General features: G+C 48.2%; 2 protein-coding genes across 3 annotated transcripts in view; one reads left to right on the forward strand and one right to left on the reverse strand.

The window, feature by feature from the left end:
• LOC115542582 (plexin-B2) overlaps nt 1–14,204 on the forward strand; it is a 138,512-nt gene extending 124,308 nt beyond the window's left edge. For both annotated transcript variants that reach the window (XM_030354881.1, XM_030354882.1), the window contains exons 33-43: nt 124–201; nt 622–700; nt 1,361–1,461; nt 2,217–2,298; nt 2,826–2,977; nt 3,539–3,699; nt 8,071–8,218; nt 9,301–9,365; nt 9,869–9,944; nt 10,411–10,485; nt 11,264–14,204. In XM_030354881.1, the coding sequence (XP_030210741.1) occupies nt 124–201; nt 622–700; nt 1,361–1,461; nt 2,217–2,298; nt 2,826–2,977; nt 3,539–3,699; nt 8,071–8,218; nt 9,301–9,365; nt 9,869–9,944; nt 10,411–10,485; nt 11,264–11,368 (1,122 nt within the window). In that variant the 3' untranslated portion in view covers nt 11,369–14,204. The remainder of the gene's footprint in view (nt 1–123; nt 202–621; nt 701–1,360; nt 1,462–2,216; nt 2,299–2,825; nt 2,978–3,538; nt 3,700–8,070; nt 8,219–9,300; nt 9,366–9,868; nt 9,945–10,410; nt 10,486–11,263) is intronic.
• A 3,925-nt stretch (nt 14,205–18,129) lies between these two features.
• Nucleotides 18,130–20,924, reverse strand: LOC115542226 (probable helicase with zinc finger domain). The gene is made up of 6 exons (XM_030354387.1): nt 20,870–20,924; nt 20,387–20,590; nt 19,829–20,065; nt 19,204–19,407; nt 18,777–19,076; nt 18,130–18,549 (listed from the first exon to the last, which is right to left on the reverse strand). Exons 3-6 carry the CDS (start codon nt 20,031–20,033, stop codon nt 18,170–18,172), a joined length of 1,089 nt encoding a protein of 362 aa, XP_030210247.1. The 5' UTR covers nt 20,034–20,065; nt 20,387–20,590; nt 20,870–20,924; the 3' UTR covers nt 18,130–18,169.
• Nucleotides 20,925–23,848: the final 2,924 nt, after the last annotated feature.

A 23,848-nucleotide genomic window follows, 5' to 3' on the forward strand; every position in this document is an offset into this window, starting at 1 on the left:
TGCACGGATGCATCTTCAACATATGCCTCTCATTGGATCCTGCCTGCCAATGAGACTGCTTGGATGTCTCTGTTAGACCCGCCTTGCCTGCTCTGTGACTGACAGCTGTGTTCGCCCTATCAGACCCTGCAGGTGCTGGTGCACGGGGAGGGGCCTGACGTGACCCCCGTGAAGGTGTTGAACTGTGACACCATCACCCAGGTCGGTCTCTCTCCCGCTCATGCTATCAAATGTTCATGTTCAAACCGGCACTATGTTTGTTTAGCCATTAGCATTATCTTGTGTTGAAGCCACAGTAATAGTAATCAGACCACACTCTCGTTTGTGGAGCAGAATATCCCTGGATGGATTGACTCGTGGATGTGTGGATTTTATTCTTGATAAACTTTCAAATTTCGATATGTTAGATATTTTTTGAGTTAATAGCTGTCCTACGTAAGTCACATAGTGCATGTTTAACGGTAGTTCAAGATAATGCTATGGAAGCTGATTTTCACCGCCAAAATAAAAGACATGTAAACTCCAACCGAAACCGCGATGAAGTCTGATCTGCTGTTGATTAGTCTGGTCTGTTTGCTCTAGTTTGATTGGATGAAGACTTTTTATTTTTCTGCTTTTCAGGTGAAGGAGAAGATCATCGACCAAGTGTACAGGAACCAGCCCTACTCACAGCGACCCAAATCGGACAGCGTAGCACTGGGTAACACACGCACCTGATCACACTCACAAAAAAACACACACCTGATCACGCACACGCGCAGATGTAGATTCACGCACGCGCCCACACCAATTCAAACACATCTCACGCACATTCGCACAAAGATATACCAAAACACACAGCTGCACCTACAAATCTGCATCATCCAATACAAACCCAACAGACACACACCAGCACACTCCAATACGAACCAAACACGCAGTGGCGGTTCTAGGTCCATTTACGCCGCGGGCAGCGATTGTTGATGGGGGGGGGGGGGGGGGGACCTACGGACTTCAGTGAGGGTTTCATTCCGTCTATACGAGCAGGTGTGCGCCTGCAGCCAGAGGGGGCGCCAAAATACCTATTCCCCACACAATGTTATGTAGTACTTCATTGATAACCGCTACGCAGCGCTTTTTTTTTTTATACTGCTCGTGGCGCCCCCCATGTGATTTGCCGCCCCCCACAAATATGCCGCCCCGGGCGGCTGCCCGGTTCGCCCGTGCCTAAAACCGCCACTGCAAACACGCACACACTCCACTACAAACCCAACACACACACACACACACTGAGCCGTGAAGCCCGCCGAGAAGAGATCAACCGACCCCGGCTCCCTGACCCCCCCCCCCCCCCCCTCCTGCTCCTCCTCCTCCTCCCCAGAGTGGCGTCCGGGCTCCACCGGGCAGATCCTGTCCGATCTGGACCTGACGTCCCAGAAGGAGGGCCGCTGGAAGAGGCTCAACACGCTGGCCCACTACAACGTGAGTCGGGCCCAGCCTGGGAGGCTCCGTTCGCTCTGTGCCAAATGGCTGAACGGGGATATTAAAAAAGGGGAATTTGTTTATGCTGCACCCTCCGCCAGGCACACGTTTGCAAGAGTGACTTCAAACGTAATTAATTAAATGCAAAATGAAAGGATTGGGGTCAGTTCTTGAGATGTCAATGTTTTTTTTATTTACCTGGTTATGAAACTGACTTTAACTGCTAGAACTGCTAGTCCCGCCCTCTCTTTTGGACCCTAAACCCATGTCACTGAAAGTCCCGCCCTCTCTTTTGGACCCTAAACCCATGTCACTGAAAGTCCCGCCCTCTCTTTTGGACCCTAAACCCATGTCACTGCTAGTCCCGCCCTCTCCTTTGGACCCTAAACCCATGTCACTGAAAGTCCCGCCCTCTCTTGACAGAGTCCCCCTCCAGGCGTTCTGACTCTCCAGGGGTCCTCTTGTGTTGTGCTGTGCTAAACCCATGTCCTAGAGACGTCCCGCCCTCTCTCTCACACCACTAAACCCATGTAGCTGAAAGTCCCGCCCCCTCTCCTGGCCCATAAACTCATGTAGCTGAAAGTCCCGCCCCCTCTCCTGGCCCATAAACTCATGTAGCTGAAAGTCCCGCCCTCTCTCCTGGCCCATAAACTCATGTAGCTGAAAGTCCCGCCCTCTCTTGCCACTTACTCTTCGATAGAATCCCTTTCCAGGCGTTCTGATTGACCCCTCATGTGTTGCGTTGTGTTCCCCAGGTGAGGGACAACGCCACACTGGTGCTGTCCCGTGTCCTGCACACGCAGTCCTTCCACCAGAACCAGGACAGCTACGAAGAGAGTATGTACACGCACGCCATGAACACACACACACACATGCACACCAGACAGACACACACGTACACATACACAGGCATAAAGACGAGCATGAACACATGCATGCAAACAAACACACAGGCAAGAACGCACACCCTCACACACGCATGAACGCACGCACTCCAGATAGACAAACACGCACACAGATTTGCATGCACACATGCACACACGATAGACAAACACATGCACACAAATACACGGGCATGAACACAGGCATTCACGCCAGACAGACACGTGGACACACAAACACACGCACACATGCCAGCACAGACACGTGTGTGCACCGGACAGACAAACACACACACTCATACACACACGCACGCGCGCGTGCGCGCGCACACACACTCTCAGAGTATAGCAAACATTTGCAAAAATGTAATGCTCTCATTCTCTCTCTCTCTCTCTCTCTCTCTCTCTCTCTCTCTCTCTCTCTCTCTCTCTCTCTCTCTCTCTCTCTCTCTCTCTCTCTCTCCCCCCCTCTCCCTCCCCCAGAGAACGCCCTGCTGGAGGAGGACAACACGTTCCACCTGGTGCGGCCGGCGGACGAGATGGACGAGGGCCGGTCCAAGAGGGGCAGCATGAAGCACAAGGCCACCAACAAGGCCATCACGGAGATATACCTCACCAGGCTGCTCTCCGTCAAGGTAGGCGGGGGAGAGAGGGAGGGAGAGAGAGAGAGAGAGGGAGGGAGACAGACTGAGGGAGGAGGAGAGAGGCGGGCTATGAGTGATTACCATAATGCATTTGAAGAGTGAATTGGAAATTAGAGCAGCACAAACAAACCTGCAGTGAATATCTCTCCTTTTCCCCCGGGAGAGCGACAGAGCGCTAACGCACGCATACTGTACCTCCATGTGTGTGTGTGTACATGCGCACGCCAACACGTGTTAATGCACGTCTGTATTTGAGTACCAGCTATGAAGGTATTAAAGAAAGCGTGTGTGTGTGTGTGCGTGTGCGTGTGCTTGCTTATGTCTCGTGTGTTTGTGTGTGTCTGTGTGTGTGTGTGTTTACCTGTGTGCTTGTGTCTATGTGTGTGTGTTCGCCTGTGCGTGTGCTTATGTCTATGTATGTGTGTCTGGCTGTGTGCTTATATCTGTGTGTCTGTGTGTGTGTGTGTGTGTGTGCCTGTGTGCTTATATCTGTGTGTGTCTGTGTGTGTGTGTGTCTGTCTGTGTTCTAATGTGTGTGTGTGTGTGTCTCAGGGCACGCTGCAGGTGTTCGTGGACGACTTCTTCAGCAGCGTGCTGAGCGCCGACCTCGCCGTGCCGCCCGCCGTCAAGTACTTCTTCGACTTCCTGGACGAGCAGGCGCATCGCCATGACAACGTGGACGAGGAGACGCTGCACATCTGGAAGACCCACAGGTGGGGGGGGGAAACGCACACGCAGACACACACACACACACATGCGCGCGCAGACACACACAGACGCGTACACAGGCGCACACGTAAACAGGGGTGGACCCACGCACAAACGCAGATACAGACACAAACGCACACAGAAACACACGCACACACAGATGAACACACACGCGTGTAGACACACGCACGTACGCGCAGAAGCACGCGCACACAAACGCGCGCACACACACACGCGCCCAAACACTCACAAACATACAGGCAGAGACATATACAGACAAGAACACTCAGACACACACACACACACACACACACACACACACACACACACACAGAGACACACACACACACACACACACACACACACACACACAGAGACACACACACACACACACAGAGACACACACACACACTCATCGTTACCATACACTGCACATTGTTTTTCCGAATATAATTGTGAAAGATAATAAAAACTTACTTACAGATTTAAATAATGTAGTAATTTATGTGGAAAGGTAAATAATTACAAAAAAATACTTTGCTAACTAATTAAGTTAGAGATTTAAGACTTTAACAAAACTTCCTGTCGTTTTTTCTAGCGTTACTGAAACAGGAAATTACTTTTCACGATTTGCTCTTCAACAGCAAAGGCATATCACTGCCCCCTACAGTCCATACTGGGTACTGCACTTTGTTGGGAAAATTGGGGAAAACGCAAACCAAACAATGGGATTGCCAACGTATTTGTTAAACAATGTCAGTTTGGTCAACAAAAACAATTAGCAAGTCATATTACTTCGAACAAACCAAAGACATCTGTAAATGTGTCATACTGGAAGTGTCGATCCATTGGATCGACATCTGAGCAACAGGAAGCCGCAGGGAATTGCGAAAATGTAATTCAGTAAAAAAATTGATTGATTGTGTTGATGAAACAAAAAAAGTTTTTCAATCGATTAGGGATTGCAATATCAAAAACATGAGAAACTCACTGAAACTCTGTCAACTGTTTGTGTGTGTGTGTGTGTGTGTGTGTGTGTGTGTGTGTGTGTGTGTGTGTGTGTGTGTGTGTGTGTGTGTGTGTGTGTGTGTGTGTGTGTGTGTGTGTGTACCTTGCTAGCTATACATCAATGCCGTGTACGCGGTTGAATACCTGTCCCGCCGGGCTGAATCGCAGAGAGGCCCAATTATATCGGTTCACACGCTGAGCTTTCGAACGCTTGCGTCGCGGCGGCGGCGGGAGCTAACGTCTTACACGGGAGGGAAACGTCGGACCTGAGCGAGATCGGAAACCCTTCTGCCTCCCAGCTGAGCCTCGGGCACCAGGGCATATGAAAGGCTGCCTTTAATTAGTCGACTAATTGACTAAGGGGAGTGGGAGAGGGAGAGAGAGAGAGAGAGAGAGAGAGAGAGAGAGAGAAAGAGAGACTTTGCTGGAGAGAAGGGAGGAACGATGGGGGGGAGAGAGAGAGTGATGGAGGTAGAGAGGGAGACAGAAGAAGGGAGAGAGGGGGGAACAGACTGAGGGAGAAGAGAGAGAGAGAGAGATGACGGAGAGAGAGGGAGAGAGGCAGGACGTGTAAGGACGGAAGGGAGGATGTTAGGGAGGGAGAGAGGAAGGGCGAGCGAGGTGAGAGATGAGGGGGGGAATTGGAGAGATTGATATTAAGCGGAAAAGTGCCGTAAATGGAGGGGAGATGACGGGTGAGAGAGACTGAGCGGGGGGCGAGGGAGGGGCCTGGGGGCGAGGGAGGGGGGGGCAGCAGCGAGTCATTTTAATAAACTCTATTTTCCCTCTCGTCTCTCATCTCATCACCAGTGTGACACAGGGATATAGAACCGTCAGTCAACAGGAAGCCTGCACACGCACGCACGCACGCGCGCACACACACACACACACACGCACACGCAGAGGCATAGACACACCACACAGACATACACACACACACTCACGCAGACACACACACACGCATAGACATAGACACACACATAGACACAGACACACATAGACATTGACACACACAGACATAGACACACAAGAAGAGGCAGACAGACACACACACACATAAACATAGAAGCAGACCAACACCCACATGCACCCAGCCTATGCAATATTCATTACTGAGGGGAGGGGATCAATGGGGGGGGGGGGGGGGGGGGAGGAGAGGACAGCGCAGGGTTTCCCTGACGGGTTTGCAGGGAGCTGGAGTCTAGGGTAGGTCTTGTTGTTTTGCGATGGAAGCCTTTATTCACAGAGTGCTGAGGAAAGTAAAAATAAAAATAGCTTTTACAACTTGTAGTCATGTTTGTTTGTTTGTTGATAGACAATGAGTGTAGACCGTGTTATGTGGGGTAATTGGAGGTGTGTGTGTGTGCCTAAGTGTCTGTCTTTGTGTGTGTGCGTACGTACGTGCGTGTGTCCGTGTGTCACGCACATTGTTTAATTGCCTCCTCGTTCCCGCCGGGGTCCTGTCCCCCTCCCTCTCTATCATCCCCTGTCACACTCCGATACCATTAACCCCAGACGGCTCCTTTTAATAAAAACAACCTCTCCAGGGGATACCTGGTTATAATGAGCCCAGGTGTGAATCCCAGGTGTTCAGAGCCACAGACACACTCTTAAAAGTGCAGCGCTCAAAACAAACACGCCGTTTATGTTGGCTTGTTAAAAGTTGTTTCCACCGGCTCGCCAGTCTTCTGCCAGCAAATAACCGCTTTATTTTTTAGAAGGACTTTTTCTTGTCGGTGTCGGACTGCGCTGATGTAGCTGTACTTGCCTACCTCTGCTCAGTGTCTTCATGGGCAGAGGCCGGAGAACTGGGGTTCTGAGAGGTTGAACCCCTCGCGGTTAATACGTCCTCATCACGCAGAGATGAGCCAGAGGTACTCTGTGTGTGGAACGGTCGTTTTGTGAGGAGGTCTGTTACCAATCGCCCGTACGGAAATCAGAAAAAGGTGCATTTTCCGCACCCTCAGCGAGGAATGACTGGAATCACAATGGGTTAATCTCGCTAAATGCTTTCGAATCCCGAAAGAAGGGATGAGGGGCAGAGTCGTTAAGATGCCAATGTTTTATAGTTTCTGCTCATGAAACGGGCTACATTTACATTTTAATTTAGGGCTTTTACCAGACGCTTCTACCCAAAGCGACTTACAATAAGTACATTTTTCAGAAGTAAGAGAAACCGCAATATATCGCTGTCGGTACAGTGAGGATGTTCATAGAACCAAGTGCCAAGCTCTTGATAATAACTAGGTTAATCCATTCCCCGTATACAACAAAGATTGGCTAGGATAAGATGCTACAAAATGCAAAGTGCTATTTTAAAGTGCAAGGACGTACAGCATACCATAAGTGCGTACATTAAGTGTCAGGACGTACAACTTGCTTTAAGTGTGTACATTCAGTGCCTGGACGGCCGACACACAAAACTCCAACTGATTTCTCTTTTAAAGTATGAGTTCCCTATCCTTCTTTTTCAATGTGGTGTTTTCTGTCTGCCACTATGCGTTGGTTGTCTATACTTCTGCCAGTCATCCCAAGCGCTCCTTTGAAAAAGAGATTCTTAATCTCAATGGTGGTCTCCCGGTTGAACAAAGGGTTAAACAGATTAAAAATATAGCATTTCTTGACTCAAGCCCGTCTCCGGTTGGAGGAGACGGTATCGAACGTGCAACCCTTCTGCGAGTGCGTTCACTGCTCATTTCTGTGTCGGTGGAGCCGTGTCAGCTATGATTTGAAGCTGGGAGATAATGGGAAGATCTGTGGGTTCTAAGACTTCCGTGTCAAATCTCTCTCTCTGCATATTTGCATATGCAGAGAGAGAGAGAGCGATGAAATCTGTCTTTTCTTTTTACTGCCTCAATTCAATTTAATTCAAAGTGCTTTATTGGCATTGGGAATGTACATTTACAATGTTGGCTTGCATAAAAAGTAAATCAAGATTTTATTTAAAATGATTTTTGCTCTCTACCTCCCTCCCTCCCTCCCTCCCTCCCTCCCTCTCTCACTTGCTCTCTCTCTCTCTCTCTCTCTCCCCCCCCCCCCCCTCTTCCTCTCCCTCTCTCTGTCCGTCTATCTGTCTGTTTTTTTCTCTCTCTCTCTCCCTCTGTCTGTCTGTCTTTCGCTCTCTCCCCCCCCTCACTCTCTCTCTCCCCCTCCCCCCCCCCACTCTCTCTCTCCCCCTCCCCCCCCCCCACTCTCTCCCCCCCTTTCTCTCTCTCCCCCCCTCTCTCTCTCTCTCTCTCTCTCTCTCTCTCTCTCTCTCTCTCTCTCTCTCTCTCTCTCTCTCTCTCTCTCTCTCTCTCTCTCTCTCTCTCTCTCTCTCTCTCTCTCTCTCTCTCTCCCCCTCCCTCCCTCCCTCCTCCCTCCCCCAGCCTGCCCCTGAGGTTCTGGGTGAACATCCTGAAGAACCCAGAGTTCATCTTCGACGTGCACGTGACGGAGGTGGTGGACGCCTCGCTGCACGTCATCGGACAGACCTTCATGGACGCCTGCACCAAGACGGAGCACAAGCTGAGCCGGGTGAGGGCCGCCCGCTACGCCCAAAGGGTGGAGAGATGGAGGGAAATAATGGGGAATGAGGGGTTGTGGGTAAGGGGAGAGGGAGAGAGAGGGGGAGAGGGAGGGAGGGAGAGAGAGGGGGGGAGAGAGAGGGGGGGGGAGAGAGAGGGAGAGAGACCATGCTTTCTCCCTTTGTGTGTTGCATCCATTCGAGGACATGTGATGGACAGGCAAGGTGGATTCTCTGAACCAATCAGCGAAGAGATGTTAAACATCAACATCATATTCTCGAAGCGCACTTCATCCACTTATAGTTGCTGGACTGCGAGGCCATTTGTAACAAATGAGACTCGCAAAGCTCTCCACTCGTACCTCCAGCGCCTTCTGAAGGAGAATTGATCGAAGCTAAACTGTGACCACAGAATCCGTCTAACCCATCCCTCCCCCCGCCTTAAGTGCATACTTAGGCTCTCTTTAAGTTAGGGTTTCCTGTTTCTCCCTGACGTCATCACATACACACACACACAAACACGAAAACACACATCAAAGCGGCTTCAGTGATTTATTTTGCTAACACTCTGGGATTATTAAACATTAGGGGATTTGCAGCAAATTTCATCTCTGACGATGTTGACTGGTAGCTCTGCTCTCTCTCTCTCTCGCTCGCTCGCTCGCTCGCTCGCTCTCTCTCTATCTCTCTCTCTCTCTCTTCCCCCCCCCCTCCACATTTCCTGTCAAGGCTTTTTATTGGCGTGGGAAACGTACATTTAACCTGCCAAGGCACAAAAAGGAAAACTAGGATAGGAAGAGGAGATACTGAATGTAATTAGCCTAGCAATCTATTAAATGTGTAAATAGTACTTGAATAAGACTGTATAACATTACAGGATAGTGTGAACATCGTCTCTCTCTCCCTCTATTTTATTCTTTCTCTCTGACTGTGTGTGTCTCTGTCTCTATCTCTCTTTCTCGCTCTCTCTCTCTCTCCCTCCCTCTCTCCCCCCCCATCTCTCTCTAACTCTGTGCGTCTCTCTCTCTCTCTCTATCTCTCTCTCTCCTCCATGTCTCTCTAACTCTGTGTGTCTCTCTGCTTCTCTCTCTAGGACTCCCCCAGCAACAAGCTGCTTTACGCCAAGGAGATTTCGACGTATAAGAAGATGGTGGACGAGTAAGTGGGTTTCTCCTCGGAGCTGGCGACGAAAGCAATCAGGCTTTCAGTCGGTCGATGAGTCACATCAGTCCTTGAGGAATACCGTTTGTCCGCCTCTATTGAGTCAGTTTCCAGTTCATTACTCAGACGACAACATAAACATTTTTAGCCTTTCCTTTGTGTTTGCATAAGACCGAGAGGATTAGAACTGACTGAACAGAGATCTGATATGGGGGTTAGAATGGCAATACATATGACTAGAACAAAGCTTCCCCACTGACGGGGTCACGACCCGACCGGTGGGGTCACGGCCCCATGTGGGGTCACGACCCCATGCTGTGGTCGCCTGATAGGCAGATGGATTGGCAGGAGGTTTCTGACTTCAAGTTAAACTGAAGATTGATCGCTGTTTAAAGCACTATTTAGACGTGTATTCAATCACTTTATTCCCCCGTGTGTGTGTGTGTGTGTGTGTGTGTGTGTGTGTGTGTGTGTGTGTGTGTGTGTGTGTGTTTGATCAGCTACTACAAGGGCATCCGACAGATGGTTCCTGTCAGCGACCAGGACATGAACACCCACCTCGCCGAAGTGTCAAGGGTACGCATCATCCTTATCTCTGTGTGTGTGTGTGCTTGGGTCTGTCTGTCTGTCTGTCTGTCTGTCTGTCTGTCTGTCTGCAAACGAGGGTGTGGTAGGGTGTGTGTGTGTGTGTGTTCGTTAATACCACATTTCTAAAAGCGTGTGTGTCTGTCTGTGTGTGTGTGTGTTCGTTAATGCCACATTTCTAAATGTGTGTGTGTGTGTTCATTAATACCGCATTTCTAAACACGTGTGTGTCTGTCTGTGTGTGTGTGTGTGTGTGTGTGCAATCGAGGGTGTGGTAGGGGGTGTGTGTGTGTTCGTTAATGCCACATTTCTAAAAGCGTGTGTGCGCCTGTGTGTGTGGGTGTGTGTTCGTTAATACCACAGTTCTAAATGTGTGTGTGTTCGTTAATACCACATTTCTAAACACCTGTGTGTGTGTGTGTGTGTGTGTGTGTGTCTGTGTGTGTGTCCTCTCCAGCAACACACCGACAAGCTGAACACCCAGGTGGCCCTCCACCAGCTGTACCAGTACGCCAGCAAGTACTACGATGGGGTGAGCGCGCCCTGAAACACAGCGGGATTTAGGTTCCACGCTGCCTCAGAGCCCCATTGGCTCGCAGTTCTGTTGACTGTTGAAGTGTCTGTCTGTCTGTCTGTCTGTCTGTCTGTCTGTCTGTCTGTCTGTCTGTCTGTCTCACCCCCTGCTGTGTCGCTTATTAGCAGAGGTGATTGACTTCAGGCTCAGATGACATAAATATGTGGATATATTTATGAACACCCAGGTGGTTGTATCATTATATAATGGCGGGATGCTGTGCAGAGTAACCCGATGAGTCCGGAATGTTCCACCCTTTAAGCCAAAAGCACACAGAGCGGGAAAGTCTTTCCCTTTTTTTGTCATGCGACCCAAAATGCCAAATAGATTCCTAGTGTGAGCGGGCGGTGTCACTCAGGAACCCCGGTCTAAATTGTATGCGGAAAACATTCCTTAGCATCTGGCCCCGAACTGGCAGGGAGAAGAGCTAAGGAATGAAGGATCCTCAAGGAATGAATATGGAAAACAATATTCATTCGAATTAATTCGGAAAATAATGATTTTCCGAGTTTTTCGGAAAAAAATGTTTCCGAAAAAAATGTTTTTTCCCTCCGAATTCGGAATATAACGTTTTTTCAGAATGAGTTCTTGAAAAAAATGTTTTCCAAAACGAATTCGGGAAAAATAATGTTTTTTCCGTATAAATTTGCAATAGAGGGTTTTTATTTTTGGGCCTAACAACTTGGGGGGCCGTTGAACCTGAACTGACCGCTGCGTCCCCCCCGTCTCCCCCCAGATCATCCAGTCGCTGGACGAGGACCCGGCGGCTCAGAGCAAACAGCTGACCCTGCGGCTACAGCAGATCGCCGCCGCACTCGAGAATAAGGTCACTGACCTTTAACCCCTCTGTGAACCCCCTCCCCCCCCCATCCCCAACCCCGGACAGGAAGTAGGTCGCAAGAAGGAGGAAGGAGGGTGACAAAGAAATGAGTTGGATATTCACGGTCATAGAGACGGACTAGTGAGCCTCCGCGTGCATCGAATGTAAAGAAACGAAAAACAAGAAAAAAAGACTAAAGTGGGTGGAGCCTGTGGATGTCTCCACAGGAAAGGCCTTTTGACCATATAAGGGCTCTTGGTTGACGGGGAGCCAATGGAACCTCACGAGATCCCCTGATTGGCCCCCGAATGTTTTGGGGTTTGAGACCAACAAGAAAGAGAGAGAGAGTCATCATGGGCGATCTTTGAGTCCGGCCATTTTGGATCTGTCCGAGTGGGTCGTTTGAACTCTTTTATTTTGGTATATTTTGAATCTCAAGAGCCCAAACAAGTCGCAATCTGGCACGACATCATCGCCATGACTCCCCCATCATCCGGGGGGGGGGGGGGGGGGGGTCATCAATGCTACGAATATGAAGCTGAGAACTTAACATCGGACCCCTTTTCCCAAAATGACGGAACTAAACGCAAGGACCTATAGATCACGCCCGCTCCGACGGCCTCCTCCTCCTCCCCCCCACCCCCCCCCCCAACCCCCCCCCCCCCCCCACCCCGGCTGGACAGAACTGTTGTGTGGCCGCGAGCCACCATCACAAGGCCGTGTGCGTTTCTTCCTCTTCGTTTGAAGTCGTTTCTTTAATTGTGGTCTCGGAAGGCACTATGACTTGACTCCTTCCCAAGTCTTTGATTGGATGGCGTTCAGTGGGTCGACCCGTCAACCAATCAGAACGGTATGGTACGCGGCACCGACCAATCGTAAGCCGAGGACACGTGTGTGATGCGGTACAACGTATACAAATAATTATTTTATCGATTTGAATATTTTTTTTTTTACTTTGATTCAGTTTTCATATCCGACGCTAGATAATCAGCAGGATAAACATTCTGTGTGTTCAGAATTAAAATTGTAACGTTCTCTTCTGTATTTCTTTTTGTTTTTTTCTCGTGCAGGGGTGAATAGCGTTGGTTTGCTTGTAGCACACGTACATGTGGGACAGCCTGGTTTCTAATATACTGAGGTGGCGGCGCACTAGGAATGCTTTCTACGTAAATGTGGTGACTGTTTGGATAAAGCAGGGTGGTCCATGATGTCATAGTATGATGTCACATCGTGTCTGGGTGTGTGTGTGTGTGTGTGTGCGTGTGTGTGTGTTGCTTCCTGTGTTAATCATGATGTAATGCATTAGGAATATGGGCAAGGATTTTATGGGCGAGATCTTTTGATACTTTCTAGGTGAAAATCATGGCTGCCTTATCCTGTGGTTGAAACTAAATATCCAAACTTTAAACTATTTAGTTTTTTTTCCATAGTGGTCTACATTCAAAAAGAAAATTATTTAGCAATGGTCTATTTTCTCAAAGCTTGGAGTGTTTTTTTCTTTCATTTATGTCTTGTTTCTTTGTTGCCATAGAAACTAGTGTGAGAACAGCTAGAATGTTCTCTTTCCTTGGAGATGTGAGCTCTTCTTGGCCGGCCGCCGCAACCACTACTATAACAAGTGTCAAAGTGTCCCAGTTATACCATCCAATTCACTGAGGACCGTGTGAAAAAAATCACATATTGAGTCAAAATGCCTTATTTCGACTCCTGAGGCATCTTTTGACAGTCCGTTGTTTCCGAGAAACTCTTGTGTACAAGAGACGGTCAAGAGGGGATATTTTGTTTAATATATCTTCCTATCTCTGTGGTACTAAATGTAAAACTCATTTGAAATGTGACCTTAATCTCCCCCCCTTTTAATAATTTAAACATCGGACTGACAATGACAAAAGTTTTTAGTTTTTTAACTGTCAGTTAAGGATTGTTTTTTTGTGTGCCATTATTGAACTCGACTCGCCGAGTCTATTTCACGGTTTTCATGGTGGGAATGTTGAACGAAAGAACGTTGACTGGATGATATAACAAAATGTGAAGCTTTGTATTCATAAAATAGACGTTATCCCCCAGTTAGAATGGGAAGGCAGGAGGGGGAGTGTTTGCGCTAATGTTAGCGTTAGCCTCGGGGTAAGCTAAGTGCCATTACAATGCTAAAGTGAAAAGCGCTGTTCTGTCATCTTACGTGCTTCTTAAACACATTCCAGTCATCCTGTTTCATCCACATGTTGACTCGTCATTGTGCCTCTCGATGGTGTATGCTTAAGTGCTTTACAGCAGTTGATAACAAAAAGAAAATGCTAAATATGCTATGTTTTTTGTAGCCCCCGGCGGAGATTTAGCGGGTGTTTTTTTTTGTATGATATTGTTTGTAGCTTCCCACTGTTGATTTGCATAATTTCACAGAGAAAAAAACCTCAGTCAACATTGTATTTTTATTTTCATGCTCGTCGTCGAAGTCTATAGACGATCACGGACACGTGATTGAACCGTGGGAACGCTCTGTGCTTTTTAGACTTTCTTTCGTTCGCTCGCGCCCGGTGTGAAAATGTCGCTAATGTCGGCCTATATAGCGGTTCTATTTTATTTACAAAATTTTAAATAGATTTATCTGCGAACCCCTCTCTATCTCTTGAGTTCACTGCAACGTCTCTCCGATGTCATCCTTAAATTTGTCCTTTTTCTCTGTAGCAATATAAAGCCCGAAGCTGGTACTGTATCCTTTTTGCACTCTGTCTGAAAGTCTTTTTAAAATGCAAGTGTTGGACATACACACCCACTACGAGGGTACGGCCAGACCCAGTCCCTTTTTGTCCTGTGGACTCAAAAAAATAAAGTCAAAGAAATCATCAACACAAATGAAGGCATCGTTTTTTGTTTCTTCCTTTTCCTACCAGGAGCGGTTGTGGTCGTGTTTCTCATCCGAAACCAGGTTTATGAATGATGCATCATGGGTTATGAACTCGAGGGTTATTCTTGGAGGTCAGAAGTGGCAGAGGAACGTTGAATTATGTATGTCATTATTCAATGGTACTTTCTCTTTTTATATATATATGTATGAAAGTGTTGGGGAAATTTGAAACCTTTTTCGAAGGATATCTTCAGAGCAAAGGCTGTCGCAATCCTAAATTCAGACGGAGTTCTCAGCGGTCAAGAGTTCTCCAACGACAAACTGCCGTTCCATATCGTTTGCGTCTGAAATATTTGGTTTCCAGGAAGCTGTGGGATGAAGCAAATGCACCTAAATAGATTGTTTGTATGCCACTGCAAAAGCGCATTTTTTAAACATGATCCTGCAAATATAGTGCATCCTTTTAAAATGAAAAACACAGTCTCTGTACCTTTCTCCTGCTGCCTCTTTGCCTGAGCCATTCTCACTTCAGTTCAGCTCTATTCCAACTTAAATAATCCAAATAATAAAAAAACGTCCATGGCCAGACTACCATGTTTACTCCGAATCATGATTGGATTCGTGCTTTGCTCCAATTGGAGTTCTGCCAGAGCTGGTTCTCACCTTCCACGCCTGTTAGCGGCCGTGATATATGTTCCACTAAGTGCACCAGATGATTGTACACTAAACAGCTGAGGTGAAGGGAAGTGAATTAATTATTCAAAGTCATCAATTCAGAATCACGAAACTTAATCAAAGCTGTGTGTAGACTATATGTGCCCCAGTGGAGGCTAAACGACTGGCTCAGTGGGTGAACTAATACACAACGGTAAATGCGGTGTTGAGTGTTGTTTTAAAGTCAATGAGCTGCAGGAGTGGATACCCTACTGTGATCTAGATTGCGATCGGAGTTAACAAACTAAAACAATACGACAAGCTTAAAATTGTTCTGCTCAAATGGAGGCAAGGGCACCGTTTGGTTCTCGTACCCAATTATGAACTGATGTATTTAAAATGACACTCCACGTCTGGAATTTTCATCAACAACATTTTCAGTTCAATTTCTTCAATTGAACTGTTAGACGTTGTGGCTTAAAGGTACAGAATGTTGGATTTGGTTCCATCTAGTGTTGAGGTTGCAGATTGCAACTGAATGAATTCCCGCCCCCACACCCCTCCCTCTCCAACGACCTGGAAGAAGCTATTGTGGCCTGTAAGGTGACGGTAGGTGTTCCAAAATGTCATCATCTAAATATGAGGAATACCAATTGTTTGTACAATCTCGGCTACTGTAGAAACATGGCGGTACAACATGGCCACCTCTGTGAAAGAGAACCCGCCCTTTTTGTAGATACAAAGGGCTCATTCTAAGGTGACGGAAAAACAATGAACAAGATTGTACCCTTATTAAAACAGTTATGAATATTATATTCCTGTTCTGCTATGTCCTCTACGCTATCAATCAGTCAATCAAGCCACTCTATTTAAGACACTACACCTTTAATTTATGTTAAAGAGAAAGTATGGATGGGTGAAAACGACCTTGGCTGTTCTTCTGAGAAACAAAAGAAAACCTTTAAACTAAATCAATAAACGTAGTATTAACTTGTTAGTTGTGTCACTGTTTCCAGGCCCTGCTTCGGGCTTGGCACATTTCGTTTTTGAGTTGCACTGCAGTGAGGTTCCCGATCCCACTCCGGTCTGTATATACTCAGCCTTAAGTATTGTTTCATGAAAAGCAGACTAAACTATGGAAGAAGAATAGCGTTTGCTTTAATAAGGCTGGGGCTGCTTCATAGCACTCCTAGATGACAGATCCAGCCTTGATGGACGAGCACTGAACACATTGAAGTAGATCACTCAGAGTCAGACTAGAATTCAGACGCATGCACACGCGCACGCACGCACTCACAGGCACACAATCATGCACAAATGTACACATGCACTCACACATGCAATCACAAGCACGCGCACGCACACGCACGCACGCACGTTTAACGTCTGAAAACTTGTACATTTAAGTTTCCTTATTCCAAGGGCGAAGCAAATTCTTTAAAACAATGGTTATGGTTGCTATGTTCGTCTCAGATAAAACCAGCTGCTCAAATGTGTGGTAAAATTATAACTTCATCTGCTGTAAAACCGAAACTATTTAAATAACGGTTTTATAAACCTAAATTATACTGCATTGGTTTGAAAAAACGATATTTTATTCTAATCCAATAGTAGTTGCTTTTATGCTTGCATTTATTCATGAGTACCAATGTTCTAATTCAAAAATATATCTCTAGAAGTAAATCTCCGAGTATATACTGCCCCCAAGCGGCCGACAGGTGGAACCCCACCAGTTGCCTGTTCCTATTACCGGCAGTAATTAACCTTCTCGCCCTCTACGTAGTTACTGGCGAACACATCCTTGACCCATAATTATTAGGTTAATAGTCTATTGATTACATTATACTGGCACACATGGCCTGAATTGGATCGCCTGTTCATTTAATGCTCACCTGGCCAGACAGTTCAGTATTTGACCTTGCTTTGCCATAAGTTTCAGAGTGCACAGTGCACGTTTTTGAGTTGTTGGCCTAACTTGGACCCTGATATTATGTTTATAAACTCCCCCGCACAATAAAAGAACGAATATTGTTCTGTTCTCAAATTAACTTTATTGTAATTTAAACCTCTTGTCTTCATTATGGAGGGGGATATTTTTCATCGTGCTGAGTTTTCCCTTCGGGAAATTTCAAAGCTGAAGCTTGAAGCTTAATTTCAATTAGGGTGACGCCCAATAAAGCAAGGAAATGACCATCCGACTGACTAAACATTTGTTGATTTGCTTAAGTATTTACTTGTACTTTTACCTTAATACTTCAGTACATATATTATCAGAAAATGACCTTTGATACTTAAGTGCAATTAATATCAGATACTTGAAGACTTTTACTCAAGTCGTATTCTATTGGGGGCCTTTTACTTTTACCAGGGCCCTTTTCTGGGAAGATATCTGTACTTTTACTCAAGTATGGCTTTCAGGTTCTTCTTCCACCACCTGCTGTTGTTGTGTGTGTGCACGCTCACACAAGACACACGTGTGTCAAAGAGTGTGTGTCTGTCTTTGAGTATACATATACATATACATCTTTAAACAGACACGAGGACGAAGATTTCGGCAAACATTTTATTTGATAATGCTTATACATATATTATACATATGCATGAATTGCAGTTGGGCCCAGGCGAATTGAAACAAAGTGTGTACGTCCAACATCAGATGGGACCCGACCAAGTCCACGTCGATGTGACATCACACTGGAGAGAAGCCGCAGCTGGGTCCAAGCGCAGGTGAATTTAAACAAAGCATCACACACCTCAGTGTGATGTAACACCGATGAGGACTTGGTTGGGTCCCATCAGATGTTTGACTGCTTTGTTTAAATTCACCCGGGCTCAGACAAAGCTGGGGTTTCACTCCTGTGGGACGTCACATCGATGTCGACCTGGTCGGGTCACTTCAGTTATTGGACGTACACACTTTGTTTAAATTCACCTGGGCCCAGACAAAGTATGGACGTCAAACATCGGATAAGTCCAGCCCAGGTCCACATCGATGTGACATCCCACTGGAGTGAAACCCCAGCTTTGTCCTAGCGTAGGTGAATTTAAACAAAGTAGGACACACCTCAGTGTGAAGCAACATCGATGAGGACTTGGTTGAGTCCCATCAGATGTTTCAATACTTTGTTTAAATTCACCCGGGCTTAGACAAAGCTGGGGTTTCCCTCCTGTGTGACTTCACATCGATGTGGACTTGGTCGGGCACCATCAGATGTTTGACGTGCATACTTTGTCTGTACAGTGGCGCCGTTATACATTTTATCTTGCAGTTATTTTTTTTTTGTTTTTATATGCTATTTTCTTTTCTTTCTTTTTTTTTTTTCTTAGTGCACACATGACCCACACTTGAACCGTGCCGCGAATGTGGACATTTCCTTCATTCTACGGTTCAGCCACTTATTGACCCGGGGCCTGAGGCCCGTCCCCTCAGCCTGAGCTGTGGCTTCCCCCTCCTCCTCGGCCTCGATGACCACATCCTGATGCTCAGGGGTGTTCAGGGGGGCGTCGGTGGTGATGACGGCCTTTGGGTCGGCCCAGGCCATCTTGATGCGCCTAAAGGGGTTCTGGCGTGAAGGGCGGCCCAAAGGCTTCTCCTCCTCCTGCTCCGTCAGGGCGGTGGTATCAGTTTTGACCCTCTTCTTTCTTGGTGCCCTCACCCGGACCCTCATGTTCCTCGACAGGTCCTTTGTCGGGGCCCTGTCTGCTGTCAGAGACGGTGAGAGAGTCGCTCAGTCAATGTTTCCTGATTATGGTGACGTATAAAACTCAAAGGATAAATGCAAACCACACACACACACACACACACACACACACACACACACACACACACACACACACAAGCAGGTAGACACACACACACACACAAGCAGGTAGACACACACAGGTAAACACACACACAAGCAGGTAGACACAACAATGCAGCGAACTCACCAGGTTCCTCGGGGATCTGGCTTGGGTCCGGGGCGGTCTGGCTTGGGTCCGGGGCGGACTGGCTTGGGTCCGGGGCGGTCTGGCTTGGGTCCGGGGCGGTCTGGCTTGGGTCCGGGGCGGTCTGGCCTTGGTCCGGGGCGGTCTGGCCAGGGAAGGGGCTCCGGCCTGATGGGTGGCCCAAAGGCTTCTCCTCATCGAGCCGGGAGGTGGTTGGTGCTTGAACCCTCTTCTTTTTGAGGCCCTTCACCCGGAACCTGAGGTTCCCCATGACCTGGGCCAGGGGCTTTGTGGGGGGGCTGTCTGGTAAACACACACACAAGCAGGTAAACACACACACACAAGCAGGTAAACACACACAAGCAGGTAAACACACACACAAGCAGTTAAACACACACACAAGCAGGTAAACACAATGCAGCCAGCTCACCAGGCACATTGGGGAGCTGGTTTGGGTCCTGGGGGGTCTGGCCTGGGTCCATGGTTTCTCTTTCCGCCCTCAGCTTCCTGACCCCCTTCACCCGGACCTTAAGGTTCCCCACTACCTGGGCCAGGTCCTTCCTGGGGGGCCCGTCTGCGGTCTGATGCAGCCAGGCCACCAAAGGGCCTGAGCCTTCTCCCTGGTGTTGGGGTTCTGTCAGAAATGAACGACAGAACTGTGTTTAGTGACGACCATAGTGGCTGCTGTGTGTTTGTTGCTGCTATGGGGTCTGTGTTAGTGACGCTGAGTGTGAGAGTCGCTCAGTCAGTGTTTTGTGATTATTCTGACGTATAACACGCACACACACTTGCACGCACGCACGCACACATGCACACGCACACATGCACACGCACACACACGCGTGCAAACACACACACATGCTCGCACACACAAGCAGTTGCGCGCACACACATACAAGCAGCTACACACACACATACAAGCAGCTACACACACACACCTACAACACACACACACACACACACACACACACACACACACACACACACACACACTCACAGACGCAAGCAGGTAGACACACAGACAAACAGGTAAAAACAACAATGCGCAAACTCACCAGGTTCCTCTGGGATCTGGCTTGGGTCCGGTGCGGTCTGGCTTGGGTCCGGGGCGGTCTGGCTTGGGTCCGGGGCGGTCTGGCCAGGCAAGGGGCTCCGGCCTGAAGGTTGGCCCAAAGGCTTCTCCTCATCGAGCCGGGAGGTGGATGCTGGTTTAACCCTCAGCTTTTTGAAGCCCTTCAGCCCGAACCTCAAGTTCCCCATGACCTGGGCCAGGGGCTTTGTGGGGGGGCTGTCTGGTAAACACACACACAAGCAGGTAAACACACACACACAAGCAGGTAAACACACACACACAAGCAGGTAAACACACACACAAGCAGGTAAACACACACACACAAGCAGGTAAACACACGCACAAGCAGGTAAACACACACACAAGCAGGTAGGCACACACACAAGCAGGTAAACACAAACACACACAAGCAGGTAAACACCCACACAAGCAGGTAAACACACACACATAAGCAGGTAAACACACACACAAGCAGGTAAACTCACACACACAAGCAGGTAAACACACACACAAGCAGGTAAACACAATGCAGCCCGCTCACCAGGCACATTGGGGAGCTGGTTTGGGTCCTGGGCAGTCTGGCCTGGGTCCAGGATTTCTCTTTCCGCCCTCAGCTTCCTGACTCCCTTCACACGGACCTTCAGGTTCCCTACTACCTGGGCCAGGTCCTTCCTGGGGGGCCCGTCTGCGGTCTGATGCAGCCAGGCCACCAAAGGGCCTGAGCTTTCTCCCTGGTGATGGGGTTCTGTCAGAAATGAACGACAGAACTGTGTTTAGTGACGACCATGGTGGCTTCTGTGTGTTTGTTGCTGCTATGGGGTCTGTTTTAGTGACGCTGAGTGGAGAGTCGCTCAGTCAATGTTTTGTGATTATTCTGACGTATAACACGCACACACACTTACACGCATGCACGCACACATGCACACACATGCAAGCAACTACACACACACACACACACACACGCAAGCAGGTAAACACACACACACACACGCAAGCAGGTAAAAACAACAATGCGCGAACTCACCAGGTTCATCGGCGGTCTGGTCTTCGTCCGGGGCGGTCTGGCCCTGGTCCGGGGCGGTCTGGCCCTGGTCCGGGGCGGTCTGGGTTTCGTCCGGGGCGGTCTGGGTTTCGTCCGGGGCGGTCTGGGTTTCGTCCGGGGCGGTCTGGTCCTGGTCCGGGGCGGTCTGGCCCTGGTCCGGGGCGGTCTGGGTTTCGTCCGGGGCGGTCTGGCCCTGGTCCGGGGTGGTCTGGCCCTGGTCCGGGGTGGTCTGGCCTTCGTCCGGGGCGGTCTGGCCCTGGTCCGGGGCGGTCTGGGTTTCGTCCGGGGCGGTCTGGCCCTGGTCCGGGGGGGTCTGGCCGTGGTCCAGGGGGGTCTGGCCTTGGTCCGGGTCATCCTCCTCCTCATTCGCCTCCAACCACCTGTTCACCACCTAGGACACAAACACACGGCATCAGGAACTCTTCGGGTCAAACACAAACCGACCCTGAAGACCCACGACAGGAAACACAAAGACGTCTCAGTCGCTCCGTGTCGTGTTGGTGTCCTCTCCGTCCTCACCTGTCTCAGACGTTCTTTGTTTCGAGACGAGGTGGAGACCTGACGGGGCGGGGGGGGGTCAGGAGAGGGGGAGGAGGAGTCCGGATCGGGGGTGGCCTCTTCCTCCTGTCGGAGGAGATCGTCACCGTTAATGTTTCCGCGCCCCTCTCTTCGCCATAGTTCCCTCGCTCTTTGCTAACTTGGCTCACTGGCCGCTGTGCTCGCTCTCTGATCACCAGGTAACGCTCATCGCTCCGCTCTCTGATCACCACTGAGCACGGCACTGAGGAGCGGTGACTTATATTTGACTCACTCTTCCTGAGTCCCGGCTAGCTGCTAAAGGGGACGCGTCTTTTTCTGTGTTAGCCCCAAAGCTTTGGAATGCATTGCCTGAGAAAATAAGGTTAGCTGATTCTGTGACATCATTAAGTCCCTCCTTAAGACTCACCTGTACCGCAAAGACTTTAAAGAGTTTATTCAAGTTAATTTTTATTTTCTATGTTTTGCCTGGTACACTTTTCATACATTGTATTTTTTGTTTTATAATTGTAAAATAAAAATAGACCTGTGATACAATTATTCTTAGACATTAATTTTTGTTTGGTTGTTTTGCTTTCTTTCTTTCTATCTGTAAAGCACTTTGTAGCTCTGTGTAGAAAAGCACTTCATAAATAAAGGTTATGATTATTATCTTATAGAGAGGAGCGTGGCCCCGTGATGTCAGAGGGCCACCGCGTTCCGCTGGCCAGAGGCGCCGCGGCGACGTCGTCACGGGGACGTCGTCACGGGGACGGAATGTTTGGGTATACATTCTTTTGGAAATGTCAAAAATATGCTGAAGCATAAATCAATAATTTTGATGTATTTTCCAATAGAATAAGTTCAAGAAAAACATGCATAAACGTATTTATATATCATATATATATTATATATATTTCATATATATATCATATGTATTTTTTATAACTTACTGATATTAAATTTGTTCAATCGTGTGTGTGTGTGTGTGTGTGTGTGTTTGTGTATGTGTGTGGGTGTGTGTTGCCTGCACTTCTTTAAAGAAAGTCAGTTGGATCCTAACTTAATATAATCACGTTCAACCACAAGTTTTTACAGAATACAAATGTGCGTCTGCAGACTCTAAGTGTGCGTGTGCGATCGGCGTGCGTGTCCTCCCCTTCCTCACCTGTGCCGGACGATGTTCTCCGGGGGACGATGAGGAGTCCCCACACAGGGTCTCCTGGTCTCTCTCCTGGTCTCCCTCCTGTCTCTTGATGCGTCTGTTCTTCCCCATCGTGGATCTCTCAGATTGTAGCTGTCACTGGTTATTGATTCGGCTGCTCTTCGTTGCTCTCTGATCACCACTGAGGACTGGGCCGAGGAGCGGGGACTTATATAGAGGCCGTGATGTCACAAAGGCCCGTCGGGTTCCGACCGGCCTTTGTGACATCTTTGAGACCTTTGTGACATCTTTGAGACATCAGAGGTGGCACCTGATGTTGATTCGTCGTCGCAGGCAACTGGATTTTTTTTTATTGCACTATTTAGAATAGGCCTTTTAATAACTCCAATGGAAACCACTGAAATAAGAATATTACTTTAATACAAAAAGTAGACAAAAACACACTTGTCTTCACAAAGTCACCATTTTAAATTTGTTCTCCCAAGTCCATCAGCTGTTTCCAAGTCTATATATGTTTTATACCCAAACATTTGCATTAACACTCACAGTGGGGTCAAGAAAGACTAGTCAGGCTATTAGTTTGTCTTGGATCAACTCTTGATATTCAAACACAAGTTTGAGAGTGTCATTCTTGTAGATCAACTGGATCAGACACACGCACGCACGCACGCACGCACGCACGCACGCACGCACGCACACGCACACGCCCTGTGTGGTCCACAGCCCATATCATGCGTGTTCATCACCAGGTTGTGGGAAGGGTCTGGTATGCTATTAGCAGGGTCCCTTGGTGCACCACAGGGGGCCATTGGCTCGCAGTGAGGAACCGGACTTTTGTTGCCCCCTAGTGGTCAATTTAATTATGTCAGTATTTTTAGCCCTGGCTCACTAAAAGTAGACGTGTTTGTCTGGTTGGTGTTAAAATATGGATAGGGCGGTTGCATATTTTATCTCATCAACACCCAGATTTTTTTCTCTCTCTTGTCTCTGTCCTCTCTATCTCTCGTCCCGCTCTCTCTGTCTCTCGTGTTTCTCTCTTTCTTATCTGTCTCTCTCTTTCTTATCTGTCTCTCTCTCTGTCTCACTGTCTCTCTCTCTGTCTGTCTGTCTCACTCTCTATGTCCCTCTCTCTCTCCATCTGTCCTCTCTCTCTCGGTCTTCGTCTCTGTGTTTGTGTGTGTGTGCGTGTGTCACTGTGCGCGAGCTAGAGTAAGTGTCAGTGTCTGTGTGTCACTCAGTGTGTGTGTGTGTGTGTGTGTGTCACCATGTGTGCAAGCTAC

Source organism: Gadus morhua, chromosome 4, assembly GCF_902167405.1.
Source record: "Gadus morhua chromosome 4, gadMor3.0, whole genome shotgun sequence".
NCBI lineage: Eukaryota > Metazoa > Chordata > Actinopteri > Gadiformes > Gadidae > Gadus > Gadus morhua.